This window comes from Schistocerca gregaria, chromosome X, assembly GCF_023897955.1.
Source record: "Schistocerca gregaria isolate iqSchGreg1 chromosome X, iqSchGreg1.2, whole genome shotgun sequence".
In the NCBI taxonomy this organism is placed as follows: domain Eukaryota; kingdom Metazoa; phylum Arthropoda; class Insecta; order Orthoptera; family Acrididae; genus Schistocerca; species Schistocerca gregaria.
Window position 1 is genome coordinate 413,714,328 of NC_064931.1, and position 24,783 is coordinate 413,739,110.

At 41.0% G+C, this 24,783-nt stretch overlaps 1 protein-coding gene across 2 annotated transcripts in view; it reads right to left on the minus strand.

The window, feature by feature from the left end:
• LOC126299045 (uncharacterized) overlaps positions 1–22,487 on the minus strand; it is a 284,308-nt gene extending 261,821 nt beyond the window's left edge. Inside the window, exon 1 of one of the 2 annotated variants that reach the window (XR_007552714.1) lies at positions 22,117–22,487. Coding sequence is in view for 1 of the 2 variants with exons in the window: in XM_049990697.1 (XP_049846654.1) it covers positions 21,844–21,961 (118 nt within the window). In the remaining variant the exon portion in view is untranslated. The other variant, XM_049990697.1, reaches the window with a different exon arrangement.
• Positions 22,488–24,783: the final 2,296 nt, after the last annotated feature.

Genomic DNA, 24,783 nt, shown 5'->3' on the forward strand with positions numbered 1-24,783 from the left:
GTATATGCTCGTACCTTCGTTAACAGCCTCAATGGGGCACTTATTCTATAAGCTCGTACATTCGTTAACAACCTCAATGGGGCACCGTGTCAAATGCTTTCAGTATATCTAGAAATATGGAATCTGCCTGTTGCCCTTCATTCATAGTTCGCAGTATATCATGCGAGAAAATGGCAAGCTGAGTTTCGCACCAGCGATACTTTCTAAAACCATGCTGATTCATGAACATAACCTTCTCAGTCTCAACAAAATTTATTGTATTCGAACTGAGAACATGTTCAAGGATTCTGCAGCAAAGCTAAGTCATGAATATTGGTCTGCAATTTTCCAGGTCCGTCTTTCAGCCTTCTTATGTACAGGAGTCACCTAAGCATTTTTCCAGTCGTTTGGACTTCGTGCTGAGCGAGAGATTCGCGATAAATGCAAGCTAGGTAAGGCGCCAATGCCTGTAAATGCGAACTGGGATTCTATCCTGACCTGATGACTCATTTTCTTTCAAATATTTCAGCTGTTTCCCTACACCAGAGATGCGTATTACTATGTCGTCCATAAATGATTCTGTCCGATGGTCAAATAACGGGATGTTTTTACGATTCTCCTGCTTGAACGATTTCTTGAACACGAAATTTAAAACTTCGGCTTTTGCTATCTTCATCTGCCACGTCATACTGGTCAACATGGAGCTCAATGGAAACCTTAGACCCGTTCAAATAGTTATGTAAACATTTTGAAATTTCTAGTGCTCCAAATTAAAAAGTTGCAGGAGAATCCATGACAAAGACTAATTGACGATTGCTGTACTGAACAAAGGTAAACACGAGAGTTATGACTAAAAGCGTTTTCGTAGTTGCGTGGAGAGCACCTAAATCCATACGAATTATAAAAATGGCTGTAATTATGTATGTATGAGTACGTTTGTATGTTCCACATCTCCTCCTAAGCCACTGGACCAATTTCAACCGAAACTTGGTACACATATCTTCTACTCTATGGAAAGAATCACCGTGTAGCCTATCCAAAGAGTTGAGGTGGTGGTGAAAAAGTAACGCTGCCCACCACGCAAGAATACCCATACTTTAGTTATGCAGCATTTCAGAATGAGAGCGCTTAGAGACTTGCAACAAACTTTTCACGTAATTTCAAACCTTTACGAAACTACCTCTTGCTGACCGCCCAAACGAAATGTTGAAAAGAAAAAATTTGTCGCTTGTTACAGTTTCCCTCCTCATGCAGTAAAACTGCCACATGAAACATAACGTTTTAATTTAATACTTTTTTACTAATAATTGTATTCGTGACACATTTTGCAGATCGTATCCGCATATGCCGTTGGATGTACTTGCAAAATTATATCATTGTACAGTACATACTTCAGGGGATACGACATAATAAACAATCATAAACATTAAGCTGCGTCAAAATAAGACTGCAGGGCAAAATTCGCTAGACATACAAGTCAAATATGTGTACAAAAACGCGTGAAGAACGTTAAATATGTGTGAAATATTTTTGACCTGTGCACATGCGAGCAAAGCCACGGGTAAAAAGCTCATCCTAAACCCCTGGAACGATTTCAAATAAATTTGATACACATATTAGTTACAATCTAGAAAGAAATACTGTAGGGTAAGAACCACTAGCCTCCTTTCGGGGTGAGTGTGATAACGTGGAAAGAGAAGGGAAGACGAGCAAATGGACAGCCAGCGAGGGCGAAGGAGGAGTTAGGCACAGATAGAATCAGGAGGAGAGGATACAGATAGATGAGGGGGAAATGGACAGAGAGAGGAAAGAGAAAGAGATAGACAGAAAGTGAGAGATGGAGGAGGTGGACAGAGAGAGGGAGAAGGAGGAGATGGACAGAGAGAGGAAGGATGATGTGATGGACTAATAGAAGACTGGAATAAATAAATACCCGGGCAACGCTGCGTGTCTCAGCTAGTTAATAAACAAACTTTACGCGCATATATTCTGGGTCAACTCATATGCCTCTCCACAGAGTCTCCTGAAGTTAGAACATGTGATACTGTGAATGGCGACTCTCTCACAGCATATGAACATTTAACTCAGCTCTTAGTGCCATTCAAAAGCAAGGAAGAAAGATTAAGATTCAACGGTCCGTCAACTGGGTCACGAGAGGCACGTCAAAAATACGGGTTGGATTGGGGTAGTAAAGAAAATAAGCCTTTTTTCGAAGGACTCATCCCAGCATTTCAGAGAAACCACGAAAAACGTAAATCAGAATCGCTTTCCTCCCGAATGCCAGTTCAGTGTCTGACCAATGCGCCAGCTCGCTCGGTATGTGCCATTCGAGAGGAGTAGGCTACTGCATGTGTAAGCGTGTCGTGCGTACGTCTATGATGAGTGTTTTTGCAGCTTGGTGTTTTGTTTATGTTATTATGGGATGAGAGCAAGGGACAGCCTACGCACACACAACACACACACACATACACACAAGCACACACACGCTATTACGAGGGACGTTCAATAAGTAAGGCAACACAAGTTTTTCTCGACCAGTTTCGATTGAAAATTTGCGGAATTTGTTGTGGAACATCGTGGAATATTCCCACTGCAGCTCCCATATGTTCACATAGTTCCGATAGGTGGTGCTACACGTAGCCTTCATAATAGATGCATAGGCGCTTGCACAATGTTTACAGATACCTGGAAGTGAACAAAAGCACGGTCAGTCGTTGGGCGATGTGTCTGTCATCATCGCAACAATGTCGCGCAATCCTGTCCCATCTCCCGCGCGCCGGCCGGCCGGCACACAACTGTGACGCCTGCAATATTGGAACGTGTGGACACTCATTCGAGATGATCGATAAATCACAGTCAAAGATCCCACTGCTCAACTGGACGTCAGAGTCTGATGTCCTCCCTCACGGTGCAACGATCAGTTCTGAAGTGTAATGTGCTACGCTTAGAAGACTGAAGAAACAACTTCATTGTGTTGGTCGCCACAGAAATGAAAACGAACTTCTCCATCTCCATGGCAGAGCAAGGCCTCACACAAGTCTGTGCGTCCGAGAGTTGCTTACGAAATTTCACTGGACCGTATTTCCTCATCTACCCTACAGCCGGGATCTCGCACCTGAGGACTTCCACCTGGTTGGTCCAACGAAGTATACACTCCTCGGGTAGCAACATGTGGATGATGGGAAGGTTATTGATGCATCGACCAGTAGAGTGGTATCATGCGCGCATACAGGTCCTCCCATTAATGTGAATGGAGATCATGTTGAAAAATAGGGTTTTGTAGCCAGAAGGAGATGGAATAACATTGTGTATGGAAATCCTAAATGAAACCTACCTGCTTTCAGGAAAAAATTGTTGCATTATTTATTGAAAGCCCGTCGTACAAGATGGTGCAATGCAACGGCCAATCAGTAACACTAATGTGTTGGAGGATTTCACTATAGTCCTAAAGCTCACTAAGTATGAGACTAACATTAACTTTCGAAAGATAGTTTACGTTTGGTTATAGAGAAGAGCAATCGGCCATTTTTCTATTTTAGAAACACAGCCATATCTACTTTTGAGTAAATTAGCATACTCCTTCACATCACACAATAAACACGTTTTCTTTCGACTTTCGTTATATGTGAGATCGTGATAATTACAGTGCAATGTCACGAAAAAAGTGTTGCTGATATTCAGTTTCATTGCACTGATAGTGATTTTCACTAACTTTAACCTCATACACACCTAAGTGCCAGAGTCTGGAAAAATTTCGGTGCCTGGTGACGATCATGTTAATATCACCCTCTCTGGATTGCTATTGAATGTACCGCAGACATGCTTCACTCACTTGCGTGCGATAGAGAATGTTTCAGAATGATTCTTTCGATTTCACCAAACTGTATCTTCTACATGAATGAAGATAAAGCTTTGAGTAAGTTTCAATTGAACGCATCGGAACTAAAAGTTTGCTATGGTGTCAGTTGTAAGTTGACTGTTTCTGCGGTTGCCGATGGGGATCACCATGGCGCTCCTCCCTCGCTCTCCCGCTCATTCATTACTCAATGTGAGCCGGGTCGAAATGTGGATTAATGCGGCAAAATAAGGCGTTTTGCCTTCGCCATTTCTACAGATGTAATTCAGTTACAGCCATGCGGCACGATTTTCGTCGAGAGTACGGCACTGCACTTCCTACAGCTCAAAGCATCCGACAGTGGCACCACCAGATTCAAGACACTGGTCGTTTATGTAAGGGAAAACGCGTTCGCCACCACCGTGTGTTCATTCAGTACACAGAGCGCATTACGCAGTTTTGCGCGTAGTGAAGTCTCCTCTTTGTGTCACGAGGGAGTTAGCTATTCCTCATGCGTCTGTCAGGTGTGTTTCAAACCGTACAGGACTGATTTGCTTCAAGCTCTTCATGATGGAGATTAACAACAACGTGTATAGTTTTGTGAAATCACTCTAGGCGTGAAGATGGAGGGTAACCATTTCCTTTCAAGTTTAGTATTCAGTGACGAAGCTACGTTCCATTTCAGTGGAAAAGTGAACAGCTACAACGTAAGAATATCGGCAACACAGTAGCTACGTACCATAGCCGAGAACGAGAGAGATTCTCGAAAGCTATTTGTGTTTTGTGTCGTTTCCCCAGTAAAGATTTCCAGACCATTCTTTTTTGTGGAAAAGCCGTTTACAGGAATCACGTACCTAGTTATGTTGAAGATCTGACTTTTTCCACAATCGCGAAAGACAAATAAAAACTGCAATGTGCAGCATCTAGTGCAAATTTGATCTGACACAAGGAGGTGATCAGACGACAATAACGAACTCCAGAATGTGTTCAGACTATCTATTTGGGAACTGAATTTCTACACTTGACGTATTCAGAAGCAGTGGGTGGATTTTTTAGGAAACTGTTGATCGCTTATGAGAAAAGTTTATTCGAGAAAGCTCCGCGGAGTAAGAATGGAAAAGAAACCAATACCGGTATTTTCGTTCTTAATAACCGGTATTTTTCGGTATTTGTTTGGTCTTGGTTAAAACGGGTGTTTTTTTATTTTTTACTAATAACGACGAAAAAACTGATATCAATTAGTCATGGCACCAGTACTAAATTTTTCCACCTTTAAATTAACATTTGTTTAAAAATCTGCGTTGGTTCGAAATATTGCTTTTTTACAGAAAACGGGAAAAGTGATCAGAGTTGTTTTCATAACAACGTGGACAGAAACGACCAACAAACACATGGCATGAAAATCGCACAGCACTGGTTAGATTATAAAATGCCTGTTGGCGAGTATCGTGGCTTAATGTACGTGTGTACGTACAGTGAGCAAGACTTGCCCACACCTGTAGTTTCTAGCTGTCGTCCCCGGACATCCGTTGTATTGCAGAATGGCACCGACCCTAGACCGGAAATATTTTAACGAAGTGACGTAGTAATGAAGTACAATGCTTCATTTGCTTTAAAAGATTAAAGATTTGTCTGTCATTGCTACGAAACAATACAAGAGGAAGGAAAGTATGGTAACAGAAATAAATTAAAAACTTAACAATTCATTAACAGTATTCATAACAAACAGAAAATAGCCGACCTGCTGCCTGTGTGTACGTTAGATACGTTTATAAGCTTGTAGGCCTCGAAAGCGAACAAATTAGCACGAAAATCAGAGTTCTTCAACCTCAGTTTTCACCCTTATCGCTGACTATTCATAATATCCAGCCAGCGGTGTGTTTTACGATTAAAACATGATTTTTGAACAGAGTTTCAAAACCTTAGAATCTGTAGGAGAATATTAGTGATTTTTTGTAGTACTCATCCACTCACCACTTTTCGAGACAAGCAGCGAAAGGTGGACGACCTAAAATGTCTTTTATTTGCCTATTTAATTTAATATTTTGATTCTACGATTCTTGAAATAGTAAGAGTCAATTTTTTTAATCTTTGCCGACTTCTACTTTTATTACAGGAAATAATAGCAAATAAAGAACTGAAAATCGATTATTTCAGAAACTAGTTACATTGAGCGGTTTTAACAGTGAGGTTAAACTGGCGAGAAAAAAAGACGATATAATCGAAAACGTTTGTTTCATCAATAATCGCCATCCCTACCGTGGAGACCACGCTCAGAAAATTGATAGCGTCTAAACGACTGAAATACGCTAATTGCTTAACTCGCTGACACAAAGAAAAATCGCCGTGAATGCCACGTGTAGATGGCTGATGTCGGTCACGACAAAATCTTTGCCCTCTTGTTTTCCGATAAAATACATTTTCATATTGATTAACTCGTCAATAAAAGAACTGTTAGAAATAGGCAATGGAACATCTGTGAGATGGTGTACCACGAACACGTTATTCACGAAGAGTGAACGCTATTTTCTTCGGTGGGTTATCTATCCGATTGCCTACGTAGTATGTAATGACGTCATTCCTCTACAATGACCTGTTGCGTTGGTCTGTGGTCGTACCAATCACGAGATATGAATAGGTGTCAGTTCTTACAATGAGACCGCTCGAAGGGCAATGTCTGAAGGCTACATTTCATCACTACATCTTTGGCGCTGAGTATGCACTCCCATTCTACGAGGAAGGCATCATCAATTTTATGCCTGTCGTTTCATCAAGTTTTTGCCCTGCGCTAATATCCAAATTTTAAGCTTAATCAAGAAATGAGAGCTTTTTTCCCAACAGAATATTGGAAGGGTTTCAAATCAGATTACATCTATATCTATACTCTGCAAACCATTGTGAAGAGCATGACAGAGAGTTCTTCTCATTGTACCACGTTCCATTAGCTAACAGAGCGTGGGAAAAATAACTGCTTAAATGACTCTGTGTGGACTGTAATTTGTTTAATCATGCTTCCTTGTCCATATGGAAGTAATACCCAGGGTGTTATAAAATATTCCTGATTCCTGTCTTAATTCTAGCTCTATCTTCAAGCATCTGTCAGGTCACGTTTTCGGTTGTTTGCGGGACGTTCTTGTGTGAGTCAAAGAAACCTGTGACCATTCGTGCTGACCTTCTTTGCAAAAGTTCTGTGTCCTGTCTGCTGCAGCTAGATATTTGCATGAATTTGGTGATTCCATATGTGGCACGCCGATATTGTAGTCGTAGTGATATACACAATTTTGCATTTCTGATCACTTCAGCTAAGTATCCAATCTTTGCACCATACTAAAATCTTATCAAGATCTGACTGAATGTCTTTGTAGCATTTTTCAGACAGTGCTTCATTATAGATAACTGCTTCATATGCAATAAGTGTAAGATCACTAATAATACTGTCTGCCAGGACATCAATACACTTTATGAACAGAAAGGGCCCCAACCTCTGGAACACGCCTGAATGTACTTTTACATTTGTCTTTGACTCTCCACCCAAGACAGCATGGTGAGACCTTCCTACCAACAAATCCTCAAACCAGGCACAAATTTCGTTTGGTACCCCACATAATCGTTATTTCTTTTGCAAGTGTTGGTTTTGTACTGAGTTAAACGCTTTTCGTAAGTCAATAAATACTGCACTCACCAGAGTTCCTAGATCTGTGGCGTTAGGGTGTCATATGAGAGCAGCGCAAGCTGGTTTTCACATAAAACTCAATAAATGACATTCTTCTTCTGACGTTTCTACGGATTGTTGGAACACTAGAGACAACAGAGTACTTCAGTGCCTAACTGATCTTTCTCATTTTGAATCACCCCATACTGTTAAGGATAAACGGTCTATATTTCATATCAAGATTTTTCTCCCTTCGTTCATCATCAACGTGTACTTCCAGCCGTTTCTCTCATCGACATTTTCAGACTTTTATGGGTCAATTAGTATCATTTTTTCATGTAGAATGTCAGCCAAATCAATAAGGTCACTTCTCGAATCCCCTTTAGGTACTACTCCTCAAGTTCTTTTCTGTTCTAAATGTTTTATGCAATTTGAGGGTGTATTTTGCGATACTGTGACTGTCATGTTTCAGGAATCTGATCAAAAACCATTCCACAGTCACTTCGAACTTTTTTTTACCTTACTGTCCCATTTTCAAATCTTCTCAGACCACTTGAATTACAGTGAAAATGGCACAACTAATTGTACAGTGTTTAATGCTGTCTACACGTAGAATTTGGCGATTGATTTGGAAAATACTCTTGCATGAAATTTTATGTGTGTATGAGCTCTTAACGCTGGTATGATAACATTTATGCAAAGCATGGAAGAGCAGTTTGGATATACTTATGATTTTTACACAATGCGAATTTTGGTAATAAGATAAGTGGTTTGTGATGGATATTAAAATGAGATATTGATGCCCCGAAACACGTCATGTAACCAATTACTGAAAAGTGGCTGTAGAAAATTTTTATCAAATACTTGTCATTTTTTATTCTTTTCCGGAGATGCGCAGTCAAATACTGCTGCTTCAGTGTACAAGAGTGACTGACTCTGGTAAACGTTGTGCATATTTTTGTCTCTCATGGCCACTGCCATTAACATCCTTCTCTTTCCATTTTCTGATCATTTCCGTTAAGGACTCCAGGTTTCATTCCTTCTCCCACTTCTTCACGATTTACTCGTGTTCCGTATATACGATAGTAATTTTTTCTGCTCTTGAGCCACCATTAGTAATTCCCCATTTCAAACTTCTTTTTCACCCAAATGTTTATACAATGTTTTGCCTCATACTTGCTACTCGTGCTTTTTCTGTTGTCCTAGCTTCAAACATGCTCGTCCGACTTGCATATTTCCTCTTCGGATCTATGGTATGCAGTCACACTCCTCCACAATATTTCTCTGTAATTTGCAAGGTTGTTTAGTACTCTTATTTATTTTACTCAGAACTTTCTTACATTTCTATGACATTCTATGATGACATTCTATGATGACCACCAAAGGGCGGAGCAGTCACAAATGGGGAATCATTTAAATGAACGCGTGGTGTCAGTTCTTTCGGACATAACCGAAAGAACAGACACCACGCACTCATATAATTGATTCAGCTCGATGGGCTATGAATCCACCAGCTTCAGTGCAAATGCACAGTCACGTTAGACCTCCTGCAGGAATCTTAAAGTAGCAAGCAAGGGAGACGCGGAAGAGGACTGCGGATAGGTAGCACTCGGTGGGAATGAGGGCAGGCTAAGGGGCGTAACGAGATACTCCACGCAGTTGCGATAATCACTGTGTCCAGTTGGCACAATGGTTAACACAAATGCCTAGTAAGCAGGACATCCTGGGTTAGAATCGCAGTTCGGCACACATTTTCACTCGTCACTGGTCACTCCACTCAAGTCCTGATGCAGCTGTCCCAGGTGGCACATTGGTTAACACAACTTGTTAGTAATCAGGAGATCCTGGGTTCAAATACCGGTGTGGCATACATTTCCACTCGTCGGTGCTGACTCCACTCAAAGTCTTGGTGCAGATGACGTGAATTTCTTCGCTTCCTTTCCTTTCTCCTTCCCCCACCCCCCTTTCCCTTCACCCGCCAGTTTACATAGAATGGGGAATCATTTCAGCGACGATACGGGCCGAAAATGGCGAAATCCACTGCCATAAGCGAGTTTCACAAAGGGCAGATTGCTATAGTCCAGTGCCTGTGAACGATCATCTCAGAAACAGCGGAGCTGCTCGCCTGTTCGCGTGCTACGGTCGTGAGAATCTGTCGAATGTGGTTGCAGGACGGTGAAATCATAAGTAGGCGACAAGAAGTTGGACGTCCATATCCCTTCACAGAAAGTGGAATTTGGAGACTTGCCTGCTATGTAAAGCGAGATAGGCAATGACCTGTGACAAATATGACGACAGAGTGCTGTGCTGGTGCAGTCACAAGTGTTTTGGACATACCGTTCAGTGCAGGCTGTTGTACACGAGGCTCTACAGCCGACGACCTCTTCATGTTCCCATGCTGATCCAGCGGCGTCGTTAGTTACGATTGCAATGGGTACTGAATATTCGAGGCTTGGCCGTGGATCAATGTAAACGTGTAGCCTAGTAGGATGAATAACGTCGATGGCTGTGTCCGGATACGCAGCCATACAGGGGAACGGCTGCTCGAAATATTCATCGAACCACAGACGCAGATCGATGGGGCCGTATTATGCTATGCGGGACATTCACCTAGTCTTTCACGGTATCTGTGGTAGTAATCGAACGCACCATGACAGCTATGGACTACGAGGACATTATTACTTGATATCTTCTCCGACGGGAGTGGTAACCTCCAGAACGATAATTATCCGCATAAAAAGGCTCCCATTTATCTACGTATTTCTCTGAAAATTTCTGCACGTCAGTGCATATATTCATGACATAGGTTGTGTGTTTTGTTTGGAATCAAACGCATTCAATAACCCTGGTTCATAGCTTGTAAGTAGGCTGTTTACGTTTTTTTATTGGTAACGCCATGTAGCGCTCTGAAAATCACTGGCTGTGCCGTGTGCAGTCTGTGGCTGGTTCGCATTGTTGTCTGCCATTGTGTTGAGCAGCGGCAGCTGGATGCTAACAGCGCGTAGCGTTGCGCAGTTGGAGGTGAGCCGCCAGCAGTGGTGGATGTGGGGAGAGAGATGGCGGAGTTTTGTAATTTGTAAGACTGGATGTCATGAACTACCATATATATTTTGACTATTAAGGTAAATACACTGTTTGTTCTCTATTAAAATCTTTCATTTGCTAACTATACCTACCAGTAGTTAGTGCCTTCCGTAGTTTGATTCTTTTAGTTAGCTGGCAGTAGTGGCGCTCGCTGTTTTGCAGTAGTTCGAGTAACGAAGATTTTTTTGAGGTATGTGATTTGTGAAACGTATAGGTTAATGTTAGTCAGGGCCATTCTTTCGTAGGGATTTTTGAAAGTCAGATTGCGTTGCGCTAAAAATATTGTGTGTCAGTTTAAGCACAGTCATGTATAAATTGTTCTAAGGGGACGTTTCAAGCTGTCAACAACAGCAATCCCCACATTACACTTCGCCCTCAAGCTTGCATTTAGTATTTACTTGTTCTGTCTCGAATTTGTATTTCCGATAGTGTTAGTCGTGTATTAACAGTGATACAAAGCAGCACAACAGCACGGATAAGTATAATGATGAAAATTTGGCCCGTATACACTTCGTGTTTGAATCACTGAATGCTATGGAAGAGTGGCACAACGACGCTGTGGTCCTGCCCCTCAGCAACAAAAAAATGGCTCTGAGCATTATGGAACTTAACTTCTGAGTCCCCTAGAACTTAGAACAACTTAAACCTAACTAACCTAAGGATATAGCACACATCCATGCCAGAGGAAGGATTCGAACCTGCAACCGTAGCGGTCCCGCGGTTCCAGACTGTAGCGCCTAGAACAGCTCGGCCACCCCGGCCGGCCCCCGCAGCAACAGCAGCAGTAACTACATCGCAGTACTTTTGCATTCATACATAGGCATCTACGAGAAACCGGATCATTCTATTTAAGTGATTGCATATTAACAGGCTTCTTCACTATTGGTTGGTTGGTTGATTTGGTGAAAGGGGCCAAACAGTGAGGCCATCGGTCCCATCGGATTAGGGAAGGATGGGGAAGGAAGTCGGACTTGCCCTTTGAAAGGAACCAGCCCGGCATTTGCCTGAAGTGATTTAGGGAAATCACGGAAAACCTGAATCAGGATGGCCGGACGCGGGTTTGAACCGTCGTGCTCCCGAATGCGAGTCCAGTGTGCTAACCACTGCGCCACCTCGCTCGGTTTCTTAGCTGTTGCAAAGGTATTTTCACAGAAGTAAATGGTACTGGCGTAACAAACAGAATAAATAACGATTATATTATTACTGTGTAATGAGTCACCGGAGATCTCGGGTTCCTGATATTAAAGTACTTCAGAAATATGCCTGAATCACCTCCGAAATTTTTTCGACGCCGTTTCTATTCGCTCTGCGTAGTTGGTTCCAGAAAGTAATTATTCAATGATTTACAGGGTGACAATTTTTGAACTGTATTAAATAAAATCTTCATAACTTCTGTGCGGTTTGCGTTAGGACATTCAAGCTGCACGGTTGGCCGCGGGGCATGATGGGAACTAGTATGTTCATGCATGGTTTGCTTTAGCGACGAAGCCCACTTTCATTTGGATGGGTTCGTCCATAAGCGAAATTGGCGCATTTGCGGGCTGACAATCCGCCATTCGCGATCGAGAAGTCCCTTCACCCTCAACGGGTGCTCGACCACATCGAAGCAGGGCAGCCCTTGATGTCCTGGAGGAGCACTTTGGGGTTCACATTCTGGCATGGGCTTTGATTCGACGACATATTCTCCGCATATGAACACATGCGACTCCTTCTTGTGGGGCTGTATTGAAGATAAGGTGTACAGCAGTAACCCACAAAACCATTGCTGAGCTGAAAACAGCTCTTCAGGAGGTCATCAACAGCACCGATGTTCCGAAACTTCAGCGACTCATGCAGAATTTCGCTATTCGTCTGTGCCAATTATGGAAGTCATCTCGAACGCGCCATAACTAAAATCCGAATATCTGTAGTGACGTTTAGATGTCGAATAAAATGTGTGCACGCCATACTTAGTAACTAATTTACTTTTTTCATATAGTTCAATAATTGTCACCCTGTATATCCTTTTACCTTATTGTACTTGTTTGTACCCCCTCTTTGTCTGTTCTGCTATGGATATTGAGGTCACGAAAGATACTTTACTAATATTCCAGAGGAGCCGATTATAAATTCGCGTGCGGTCATCTTGATTTAGGTTTTCCGTCGTTTCCCCAAACCACTTCAACCGAATTCCAAGATGACTCATCCACGAGGCCATGGCCGATTTTTCCTCCAATCCCCTTCAGAGCCCATAAAATGCTGCGTTTCTAATTACCTACATGTCGACTATACGCTAAACTACAACTGCACTTATTTTCCAATTCATACTATATATTGCCAGCAACCTGCTTTCTACTTTCGTACTAACGTTTAACTGTCACCGTTACATAACAACATGAAAATTACTTCAAATAGGGCCAAAGATGGCCATAAAAATTGCAAAACCACGAAGGGTAGCAAATAACCCAGGTGGACATGATCATGGATGACAATAACAGGAACATCATTACATGCGGCTTCAAATCTATAGCAGAGATAGTCAATCCCAGTGACTGCAGTGTGGTGTGGTGCTAGTCTCCCGGAATCCGATGACCAGATGTTTTCAAGGGGTAAGGGATATAGAAAACATCCTATTTTTGGCAATTGTCAAATACCTATTTCTCGACGTCGGCCAGGACACCAACATGGAGTCTTGCCATATCCTGATTAAAGATTACATGAGGGGTCTTCGGCCTTAACAAGTCAGAAATGTGCCGCCTGCTGTCCACACTATCGGCTGTGTGAACAAGAGGTGATCTGTTTGTGCACCCAACGGAACCCCATATCATCACGCTATACACTGGACCAGTACAAGGACAATGAATACAACATGACAATGTTCGTTCTCTTCGAAGTCTTATTATACGGATACGTTCATCGTAATAATGTACGCAGATCCGGCAGTCGTTTGAAAAGACGACAAATCATCACTCCGTCTGCAGTGATGGCCTCTCTGGTCCTGAGTCAAAGGTAACCCCGAAAATGGTCTCAGTGTTCACTGGGTACCAGACGACATAGAACTGTCTTTATAAATATCTGTCTTGTTGCAAACAAACCCATGACCTGACTCAAGGTACATGACGTTTCTCGCGTCTGTACGATCCTGCACAACCGAAGAAACAATGTAGTGTCTGTCCTCTCGGTCGCTACTCGCTTGGGGCCGCTGAGATCCTGCATGGTGTCGAGTATGGCACCACTGAGCAAAATGGTGTCTCTGATGCGTAAATGTACAGTGTGAATGATTAGGGTGAATGTTTGTACAGTGTAGCGTTGTGCTTATGTTGTTGTGAATGAGCAAGGAAGGAAAGGAATTGAAATAACGTAACCCTGTCCCAACACAGAACCTGCTCCATTCTAACAGCATCAAGTTAGCACCTCTATGAGACTGACCAATCAACAGTTTATTTTAACACCCCCCTCCCCCCCCCCCCCCCAATGACCTAGAACTAATAAGCTGATTCACATTTTCGGCGGTTCCCCGAACTCAGTTATTTAAATCCCGCAGGATTCCCTGGAAAAGGATGTGGATTCATCCCATGATGCTCTAAGGAATGGTTTGTTATCCAAGCCAGCACAATGTTGTCATCCAGACTTAGATTTACTTTAGTTTTCCTAAAATGATTAAATGACTAAGGCGAATTCTACGATGATTATTTCGAAAAGGATGCGGTCAATTTCCTTTTTATTTCCTCTTCTAAACGAATTTAGGCTCAGTTCCTAAAAATCATCTCGTCGACGGAACCGTAATTCCTAATTTTCCTTTTCTCGTTATCAGGGTAAACTGTTCTTCATTTACATGTTCGTCTCCTTCTGTAGCTCACTATCATTGCCCATGAATAAATGGAGATAAATTTTTTTGGCAAACACGTTACTTAATTAAAAGGTTATTTGCAAAAATTCTAAGCGAAGCATTCTAGCTTCTAAGGGCGTTAGTATAAGAAAATAAAAATACAGTGAATGAAGACGGAGAGCAATGAGCGAAAAATAATAATGTAAAAGAAATAATAATTGCCTGCTCGAAAAAAGACTAAGAGTCTGTTAATAATATATTCGTATTGTTAGTGTCCTCAACATAATTTGAGAATAATGTGTCTTACTTCAATAGGCGGAAATGTACAAGCGAAGACTGTCTGGTACCAACCCAATTTATCGTCTTTGAGAAGATAAAAGATGTTGGTTTAAGGTTCATTCGACGCGATGCCATTAGAGAAGAAGCTTGAAAGGACAAACATAGGAAGGAATCAATCATGCTCTTTTCAAAGGAAGCGTCAAATATTCGCGATTTAAGGACAACGCGGAAAACCTACATCAGAATGGCCTGACGGGGATCTGGAAGCCGCTCCTCGTTAACCACTGCACCACCTCACTTAAAAACTACGAAGCCACACATGCCATCCTGGAAATTAACGTCATTGCTGTTCACAAGCAATTAATTCACGAAGAGATCTAGCAAGATGACACAGAGGTTAAGACACTTACAACGCCTACTTGTTGAGTGAGGCCTGCTTTCAGCAAGGCAGGGATAAACACTTCCCCATAAATCCTTTATGGACCTGAAGTATTCACACATGAAGAGTATTCGTCTGCTTTTAGAGTGATTTAAGTGAATCGTATTTACCGTAAAACGATTGTATGTACCACATTATTTATTCATAAAACATATTTTCCTAGTACTCTAAACTACCAAGGGGCCATACAGCATCCTTCAGTGGATGGAAGTCTGTCACGATTAAAGCCTTAAACCTGAGAATGAAAATCTGCGACTTGTCCTTACAATTTTAGGAGTCTTCAGTTCATGTGGAAGCTTACTCATGTTATTGCGGACTTTTTTAAATTCCATTTAATGTTTGATGATGCGCTCGTGACATAAGAAGTTCGCTAAATGGTAAGATCGCAATGCTGAAATGTTTCCTGAGATTTTATATATGAAATTCTATGAATACCATTTCTTTGCAGGCGGTCATGTAGCAAGATGGAGCAATGGTTAAGGCCCTGGACTCGTATTCGGGTAGATGGGGGTTAAAATCATCGCCTGTCTATCCAGATTTATATTTCCCGGATATTTCATAATTCAATGAAGGTCGGAGTGCTGCCGATTTCTTTCCCAATTTCTATCCAAGCTTCTACATACTTGTCGTTGACTCGATATTCAGTCCTGAAGTTTCTTCCTTACATTACACGACGGTGGTCCTTTTTTATGATAATCTTCATCAGAGACCCAAGCAGAAAATTTCTGTTGCATTAAATCGCACGTAGGACGGACTGTAAATCACATTATTCTTTACACGTCTCTGAAAACAGCATAAATACGCACTATTATTTAGAACTCCACATAACGAAATACTGAAAACATAGATGAGATTAAAAGTTGTCCAAGCCCTTGACAGGTTGTAATTACAACATTGCAATGTCATGTAGAAGCCCTTTCAAGCAACCTGACATTCGTGTATTCACATACTAGTATACTTATTGACCTTTAATGCCACTTATGAGTAATAATTAAAGTGCCGCTAGGGTGAACTGCGAAATAGGGAGAAAGGACATAAGATTTAAAAACCGTTACCATACTGAATTTAAAAGCCTGTTTTCGGGGTAAGTACTGTTTCCTAATGAAAAAGTTTGTTAAGAAATTCACGGACAAGCAAGGTAGGAAACTGAGAAGTCCCTGAAATTCCAAAATTCTTTAAATCATATCTTAAAGGCCTCTCCACTAACAACATATCCCGTCTTCGGAATTGTAAATCCCTGTTAGTAAGATAGGGAATAACATTTCTGATAGTTTAAGTTTCCGCCGTTACAATAAATACACTACAGACTGGCAGCTCCAGATAACTGAAACAAACGATTATACTTTTTGAATCTCGGCTTCATAACGTTTTAATTGAGTGGTTCATTTCCACCTTGAGTGTGTAGGCTAAACTAACTGCACGTTATTAATATCGTGTGATAAAACTACCGTGAAAGACAATTAGTACATACTGTAGTAAGTGTACAGAACCGTAGTTTCTGTAGTAAGTCCGCAGAATCATAGCTTCTTCTCTCTGTTAAATTAATATTTGATCTTTTCTGTTACCCTAATAGTTCTGTTTCATGCTGCTATCTACGGAGCACTATATGTGAATGAATAAGCAAATACATGAATGAATGAATGAATGAATGTATTTATAATAAATTTTCATGGAGCGGTGTTAAACTGGTGCTCATGTTTCACTAGCTGAGAATTATACATTTCTAGAGACAAAATTGCGAATTAAGACGCCACAGAACAAGTATTTGATTAGCGTGTGTTGATGTGGACCTACGTAGCAACGAAATACATCCGTGAGTATGTCACACGTGAATTACAGATGTCCTCGTTCAAATTCTGTAAGAGACGTTCTTAATATTTCCTTTTCGGAGCTGTTCTAAAACAAAAATAATTGCACTTCGGTGATAGTTACAGATTTGACCTATTTCCAAGAATGCTTTTGAAAGGAACACACCCCAATACTTCCAGAGGTACCACATTGTTCGATAATAGCTATATTCTCTTAATCAATTACTCCAGTTCATGCTGCATTTCTGCAGTGTTTCTGTTACAATATGAAGCTTATGAAAATGTGATACTATTATAGATAGCATGAAGATCACAAAATACTAGTGTTAAAACTAAGATAATTTTACTAAGATGCACAAAGTTTTGTTTGAATAAGCGTTCTCTTATAAATACTGTTTCCAAATGCAACAACATACAATGTACTTGATTGTATTGGATTTGGGTTCGCAGTGTCGATGAATTTTTTGAGTGACAACAATGTCTCGATTAACTGCAAATATTTATTGTAGATTTCACAAGGCCAGTCTCGGCTTTAAGCCATTATCCAATAGTTTGGATTAAAGAAATGAAAAGTATGTGAGCTTCTCTTGCTTTTATAGCCAACGCTACCAAGAGCCATACATCCTCAAACCCATTCATTTTTTAAAAACTATTTTAATGGCTTATAGCTAAAACTGGGATTTACCGCAAATATATGCAGTCAGTGGTGAACAAGTTGTCGTTGAAAAAATGCAATAAAGTAAATACCTCAGTCACTCAGTACTGAAAATATCAGTATTGCTCTGCAAAGTGGTGATTAAGAGATAAATTTAATAACTCGGTGTTCAATTTCGTTCTCAAAACAAAAATGACCGTTTACTTGCAATGCAGATATATTTTCACTTTGTTTAATATAATGTAGGCTCTTCATACCTTTCTTAACTTCATTCGTCTGAGACGTATGCTTTTGTGTGAAGATCGAGTTAGGGGGTCGTTAAGTTACATTTCAGTTCATTATGAACTACATTACTGTGCAATGTTTCCGAATCATTTCTCTTTACACTTTCGTGAAAAAAAAGAATAAAGGAAAAAAGCTCTATACTTGAGCGCTAATGGAAATGTAGTTTGTACTAGAACACAAGACGTTCATCTCAAACACCATAAAATTTATTGTATAATGATCTATTATGTCTTCGTGAAAAATTTTTAAACAGCTGAGTAGGCCTTGTTCTGTCTTCAGATCAAACTGTATCTCTGAAAGAGGAAAAACAAAAAGTGAAATAATTATACAAAGTGAACATAGCAAAAATACCGAGAAACAATCGTGAATAAGTCCATTTTCTCCTAGAAAAAATCCGTTGAGTTACGAATTTTTTTGAAATTGCGTTGACATTTTTCACTGAGGTGGCTTAACATTCTTCTCATGCTGTGCATATGTCTATACGAACTATAAAGAATCGAATTTTCCCCGAGGAAGGATTCAGAAATTGGGAATGCATTTGAAAATGTTTGTATAGCCTGGATGAACTGTATTGCAAAGCTGGGTAGAATTAAAGCAATAAGTGTATAGTACTAGTACAGATGCGTCAGCAGTCGTCGTTACCAATTTCTCTAATTAAAAAAGTGTTTAAACTGCCTTCCATATCTCTTACGTCTCGATAGTTATTCTATAAAATAAACAAAACAGTGCAAATTTTTCCATGACTATATTTCCCTTAACTAAATTTCTAGTACAAGGACAAAGACCTTAATGCACTGGACTTATCAACTTCCAAGAAATATTTCGTTTGAATACTGTTGCCTAAGCTTCAGATGCCATGAACAGGGAAGAGAGTATTTTTTTTTTTTTTTTTAGATAACTTCATTTAGCCACTTTCATTAAAGCATTCATTGAAGTGAGGAAGACTGTTCCAGAAGTCTCAATGTTATAAGGGTTCAAGCAAATTAAAGTTATACCGTGAAATAACAGCGTATTTAAAAAATTTCGTTTACACAACCACAGTAAGTTTATTGGTTGTTGACGCCTACATGTTTTTTAGATGAACAACGGAAATCGTGCACACATTAGTGAAGCTCATAAAATTCAGCATAGTTCCATGTTAAAACTATCGAATGTTAAGTAGGTAAGTTATTTAATACTTTGCTTATTTGTATAAAAGCCGTGAGTTGCACAGAAATCGAATGTCTAACCAAATCATCTTTATCCCCATAGGAGTCAAAAGTTATGCAGAACGGTTAACCTAACTCAACGCATTTATTTAATGTCAATCAAACTGAAATCATTGTACTCTGCGTTTTGAGCCACTTCATGGAGATTCCGAGTGATACACTGTGTTAATAGGTACTACAATTCACCATACCAGCGTTTCAACCTGCGCTGCGTGTTTTCCACTACATAATTGTGTTCTGTAAGATGACGAAACATTCCACTACTTTGATGATTCCTACTTTTGATTCTGCTACGAAAAAGGTAAAATGAATATTTAGTTACAGTTTCCATTCAGTAGCTTAGTTCTCAACGTCTACAGATTTGCTTTTGGTCAAACGAAAGTTTGTAGATTGTGTCTCCTTTGAAAATACGCGTGTGTGGGGTGGAGAGACCCGGTGACGTGGTACCATAGAGCGGAGGGGGAAGGAAGCAGCGTTTGAATGGATTGGCCAAGGGTGTGTTGGTAGACGACAGATAGCGGTAGTGGGGAGGGAGGGGCAGATTCAGCTGCAACGCAGTGGATAGGGTAGTAGTCTGACTGCGCCCAGCATCATCCGAGTACGTAAGAGTCATGTTTTAGATTACTACTGTCAAAAGTCATTAAAGCACCCTTTATAAACAAATGTGATCTAGCAGTTATGCCTTAAAAATGTAATTCATAGCAAATGCAAATTGATGTACTAAAACATACACCAACAGGTGAAGCAGATTATGTACGAAATTTTTAATTATTAAGACAGACAATGTATCAGAAAAATCAACAACAAAGCAAGTAAGAAAAGGTAGAATAGAAAAATTTAACTCAGAACATTTGTAACAAAAAATGTACCTAAAGAACTATAAAACTGGGGCATGACACCACAGTGGTAATGCCAGAATGTTTACACGCATGCGGAATCTTAACAGTCAAACATAATCTAGATAGGCTAGACGTGTCACAAAGAAATGAAACAAATTAATAACAGGAAATACGTGCAACAGGTGACTGTAAAGTGAGACGCGATGAGAAAACTTCAAATCTATACCGAAAATATTTTAAATAATGGCAAAGAGAAGGTTCATATAATTTTGGACAACTTTACAGAATGACTGAAAACAGATTAACGATGCAAATATTCAAGTATTATTGTCAAAATGTAAGTAGGTTTAAGCTCGTATCACAGAAATTTAAAAAAATGTCTGAAATAATATTCAGGAATCGTAAACTACAGAAATAGGTCAGTAAATAAAATAAATGAATGACACCTACGCTGAAAAAAATCATTATCAATGTGACCTGAATAAAGAAAACCAGAAAATGGAGATAATATGATGGAACATGAAAAACAGCAAACAAAGAAGAGGAATTTAAATAAGTACGTTATCCGAGGAAATCTACACGAAACTCTACACCAGTACATCCATATTTTATTTTTTAGTCGAATAAATGAAACACTGCAATTACTGTAAACATACACTCAGAATTAGATTAAACACTAAATTCGTGTTGGAAGAAGTTAAATATATGACTAATATCAGCACAAGCAAGGATCTTTAATCTTTTCCAAGATAAAAAGCTTCGCAAACTGTGCTTTGCCGAAATTGTTCATATTTAAAAACATAAGACTCAAAATGTCACAAAGTCATCAACAGAATTCAGAAATATTTATGAATTTATTCCAGGAATACATTTACGTCGGATGAAGAGGAATAATTTACAAGTGATAGTCGGCTGGAAGGAAATGATTGAGCTGCTTGCCCCCTTACGGAACTGGGTCGTTTTCTTGTTACGTACTGAGCAAGTCTAACAATGAAGCTGTGGTCGGTGTGAGTCGCGTAATTTTTACTCGTGGCTGCGAACTGACACACATAGGGACCAGTTTAGCAGGCTGGTGCATTACGTGGATACATGACACAGAGTTTGTTAACTAAGACGAGCAGCTGTAGCCACGTTGTCTAGCTTCCATCCCAACATCAAGTTCTCATCTCAGTAGATTTTGTGTGGTCTTATATTTACTGCAAAATGTCAAGAAGCCACTCTGGCCGGAAAGAAGACATACTGAATGTCAATAACCCTACAGTTTACAGAAAATAAACGCCCATTTATAAAAGTTGGATCTGCCTACAAGAAAATTGTCACCCTTCAGTAAATAGTGTACTTACACAGTAAAGGAACTAATGATTAAAATTGTAATACTCACAGGTCCGATGCATAATCGGATTAAAACATTACCTGAGAGTAACACTTCACTCTTTTTTAATGCACCAATTAATTTCACGTTTACTATTTTGGTCCTGTTGAGGCATTTCTTGTTCCGAATCATTGTCATGCATGAAGTGAAGAAATGATGGAAGTACTTGTAAGAAATAGTTTCAATAAAATACCTTGTAGGGGCATTTTACACCTCTATTTTTAACGTAAGCATGTATGTTTCCATCTGGTAGCGAAAAGAAGAAACAAACATAGATGGATTAATAAAATGAAAAATGATTGAGTACGATATAAAAATTGTATAGAAAGATCCTTCTCTACCTTTGAACGGAAACATACGTATGTATTCGGGACAGTTAGACATTGCTATGCGAAAGAGCAACTGGCATATTGCTGCAAGTATGAAACTTAGTTCGTGACCAACCCGCTCAAAGCAACAAAGCACATTCGTGATGGAGACGCTTGCCAAGTAGATGTTCCAAAGCTTCGCGGAAGGTGACTCATTCCTTAACAATTAACACGATTCTCTCGCAGCTTAGCAACTACTACATTCGTGTATGGATACCGATAAACCACTTACCGTTAGGATCCACTTTGAATAAAACATTTTGCAGCTTTAAAATTGTTCTGAGAAACAGTATGTGCGTAGTTGATATTAACATAAACGATAAGATGGGAGAAAAGAACTCGAGAACCATTAAAAAGTTATGTATATAATGTTCAAACTTAGAAACCTGAGACACAGCCTGCGGCCCTGACAGAGAATAGAGCTCTATCACAGAGACTACTGCAGCGCCATCTGTTGACACAACGACCAACTCCAAAGAGGATACCAGTTTTTTGCCGTACTCACCGCACAATATACTCGCGAAACAAATGACGTTCCTGCGTAAAGTCGTGCAGGTACATCTGATGACTGATTCCGTTATCAAAGGGCGCTAAGCGAGACTGCCATTAATGTCACTTTTCACGCACGCAGCTCGCACCTTCGCGGGATAGTCACATAGTGCACTATGACAGTTATAACTAATGCATCAGAGCACCTGGTAAAAAACAGGCCTATTTCTCAGCTTTACCTAACGCACAGCATGAAAAATGGTCATTGCTAACACAACGAACTCAAATATGACAAACACGGCGGTAGTAGTGACGTATCGTAGCCACTGCAGCAGAGGCTGTAGCATCTACCCGTACACCGGACACTCGCTGTTAATGGACCGAGTGCACGAGCGAAACTGCAGTGGAGAGGCGAGTTTACATAGCAGAGCGGGCAATGCAAGTGGAGCCGGAACCGTCAGCTAGGCAGATCCGGGAGCGCCGAAGGTCTGTCTGCCGGCACGGGTAATTCCGACAGGCTGAGACCTCGAAGCGAGACCAGCTTCGGATCCGTAACGGGCAATACGTTCACCTCTCGCGAGCTCGCAGCTAAATCAAAATTAACATTTTGGCGCCCACCGGCTGCCGATTAACGGTGCGTCGACGGCCGCGGAAGCAGGATACAGGATGCAAGCGCCGTCGGCCCTCTGTAGGCGCTCGTGCACGGGCACATGCTCGGCATGGCTTTCGACGCACCACACGTGGGTCACGGTACCACCGTCACCGGTCACTTCCTCCCCTTCGTCTGCAGCTGTACCGTATTTTCTTCCTCCTCCCCTGTGGTCACCTCGGAGAATCCAGTGAGGTGGTGCAGCCGTTAATACGTTAATGAACAGGTGAACTGGCATTCCAATGTCTAGATTACTTAAATCAGTTAAGGTGAACTAGAACTAGTTTACACAATAACGCCACGGCCGATTATTTTCTGTCATCCTTGTCTAACCGCGTCAGTGGCCCGTATCTAAATCACCTGAAGTGTTAAAATTTAATCCCCCTACTACGCTACATAACCATAAAGCCGACGTCACATGAAAGACTCGGGGGAGATTTTAAGCAACTACACCCCTATCCAAAAAAAAATCGAGGGGGGAAATTACTGCTTCGTAAGTGGTGGGCGAGGTGAACATCTCTTGCAGAAATGTTATAAGAGCTTTCTTTGAACTGTACCTCGAACAGCTTGTTTGGCACCGTTCCCACTGTGCAAATATGATAGCTTGGGTGGTAACAGACCCGAACCCTTTTATGATGTTCATATAGAGACCGGGATCAGTGGTCACGGCCAGCGATTCGAGGCGCTACAGTCTGGAACCCCGCGACGGCTACGGTCGCAGGTTCGAATCCTGCCTCGGGCATGGATGTGTGTGATGTCCTTAGGTTAGTAAGGTTTAAGTAGTTCTAAGTTTTAGGGGATTGATGACCTCAGACGTTAAGTCCCATAGCGCTCAGAAGCCATTTTTTACAACAATTAAAGATGATACACAGCCCCCTAGAGATACACACAAAACGAGGAAGCATCTTAAGAAACAGTGCCATATTGACAACAGACACAAAGAAAGCATAAATCCGTACACAGACAGTTGTTAATCGAAAAACAAACCACTGTTCTGACAATTCTTATATTCTGGCCAAATGGCTCTGAGCACTATGGGACTCAACACCTGAGGTTATCAGTCCCCTAGAACTTAGAACTACTTAAACCTAACGTCATCACACACATCCATGCCCGAGGCAGGGTTCGAACCTTCGACCGTAGCGGATATTCTGGTCGAGAGTGAAATCAACATACTGTATGTATGCAGAAGGAAGTAGTTTCATCATTTTAAAGTGCTTCTCTGTAGTGAGTGAGATAGAAAACATGACAGTGGATGTATTTCAGAGGTTCGAAATATATGCACTGCACTAGAGTATTAAGAGCATTGCGCTCCACATGACTAATACACTGCTGACCATTAAAATTGCTACCCCAAGAAGAAATGCAGATGATAAGCGGGTAGTCATTGAACAAATATATTATATCAGAACTGACATGTGATTACATTTTCACGCAATTTGGGTGCATAGATCCCGAGAAATCAGTACCCAGAACAACAGCCTCTGGCCGTAATAACGGCCTTGATACGCCTGGGCATTGAGTCAAACAGAGCTTGGATGGTGTGTACAGGTACAGCTGCCCATGCAGCTTCAACACGACACCACAGTTCAAGAGTAGAGACTGGCGTATTGTGATGAGCCAGTTCCTCCGCCACCATTGACCAAACATTCTCAATTGGTGAGAGATCCGGAGAATGTGCTGGCCACGGCAGCAGTCGAACATTTTCTGTATCCAGGAAGGCCCGTACAGGACCTGCAACATGCGGTCGTGCATTATCCTGCCGAAATGCATGGTTTCGCATGGATCGAATGTAGGGTAGAGCCACAGGTCATAACACATCTGAAATGTAACGTCCACTGTTCAAAGTGCCGTCAATGCGAACAAGAGCTGACCGAGACGTGTAACCAATGGCACTCCATACCATCACGCCGGGTGATACGCCAGTATGGCGATGACGAATACACACTTTCAATGTCCGTTCACCGCGATGTCGCCAAACACGGTTCCGACCATCATCATGCTGTAAACAGAACCTGGATACATCGGAAAAAT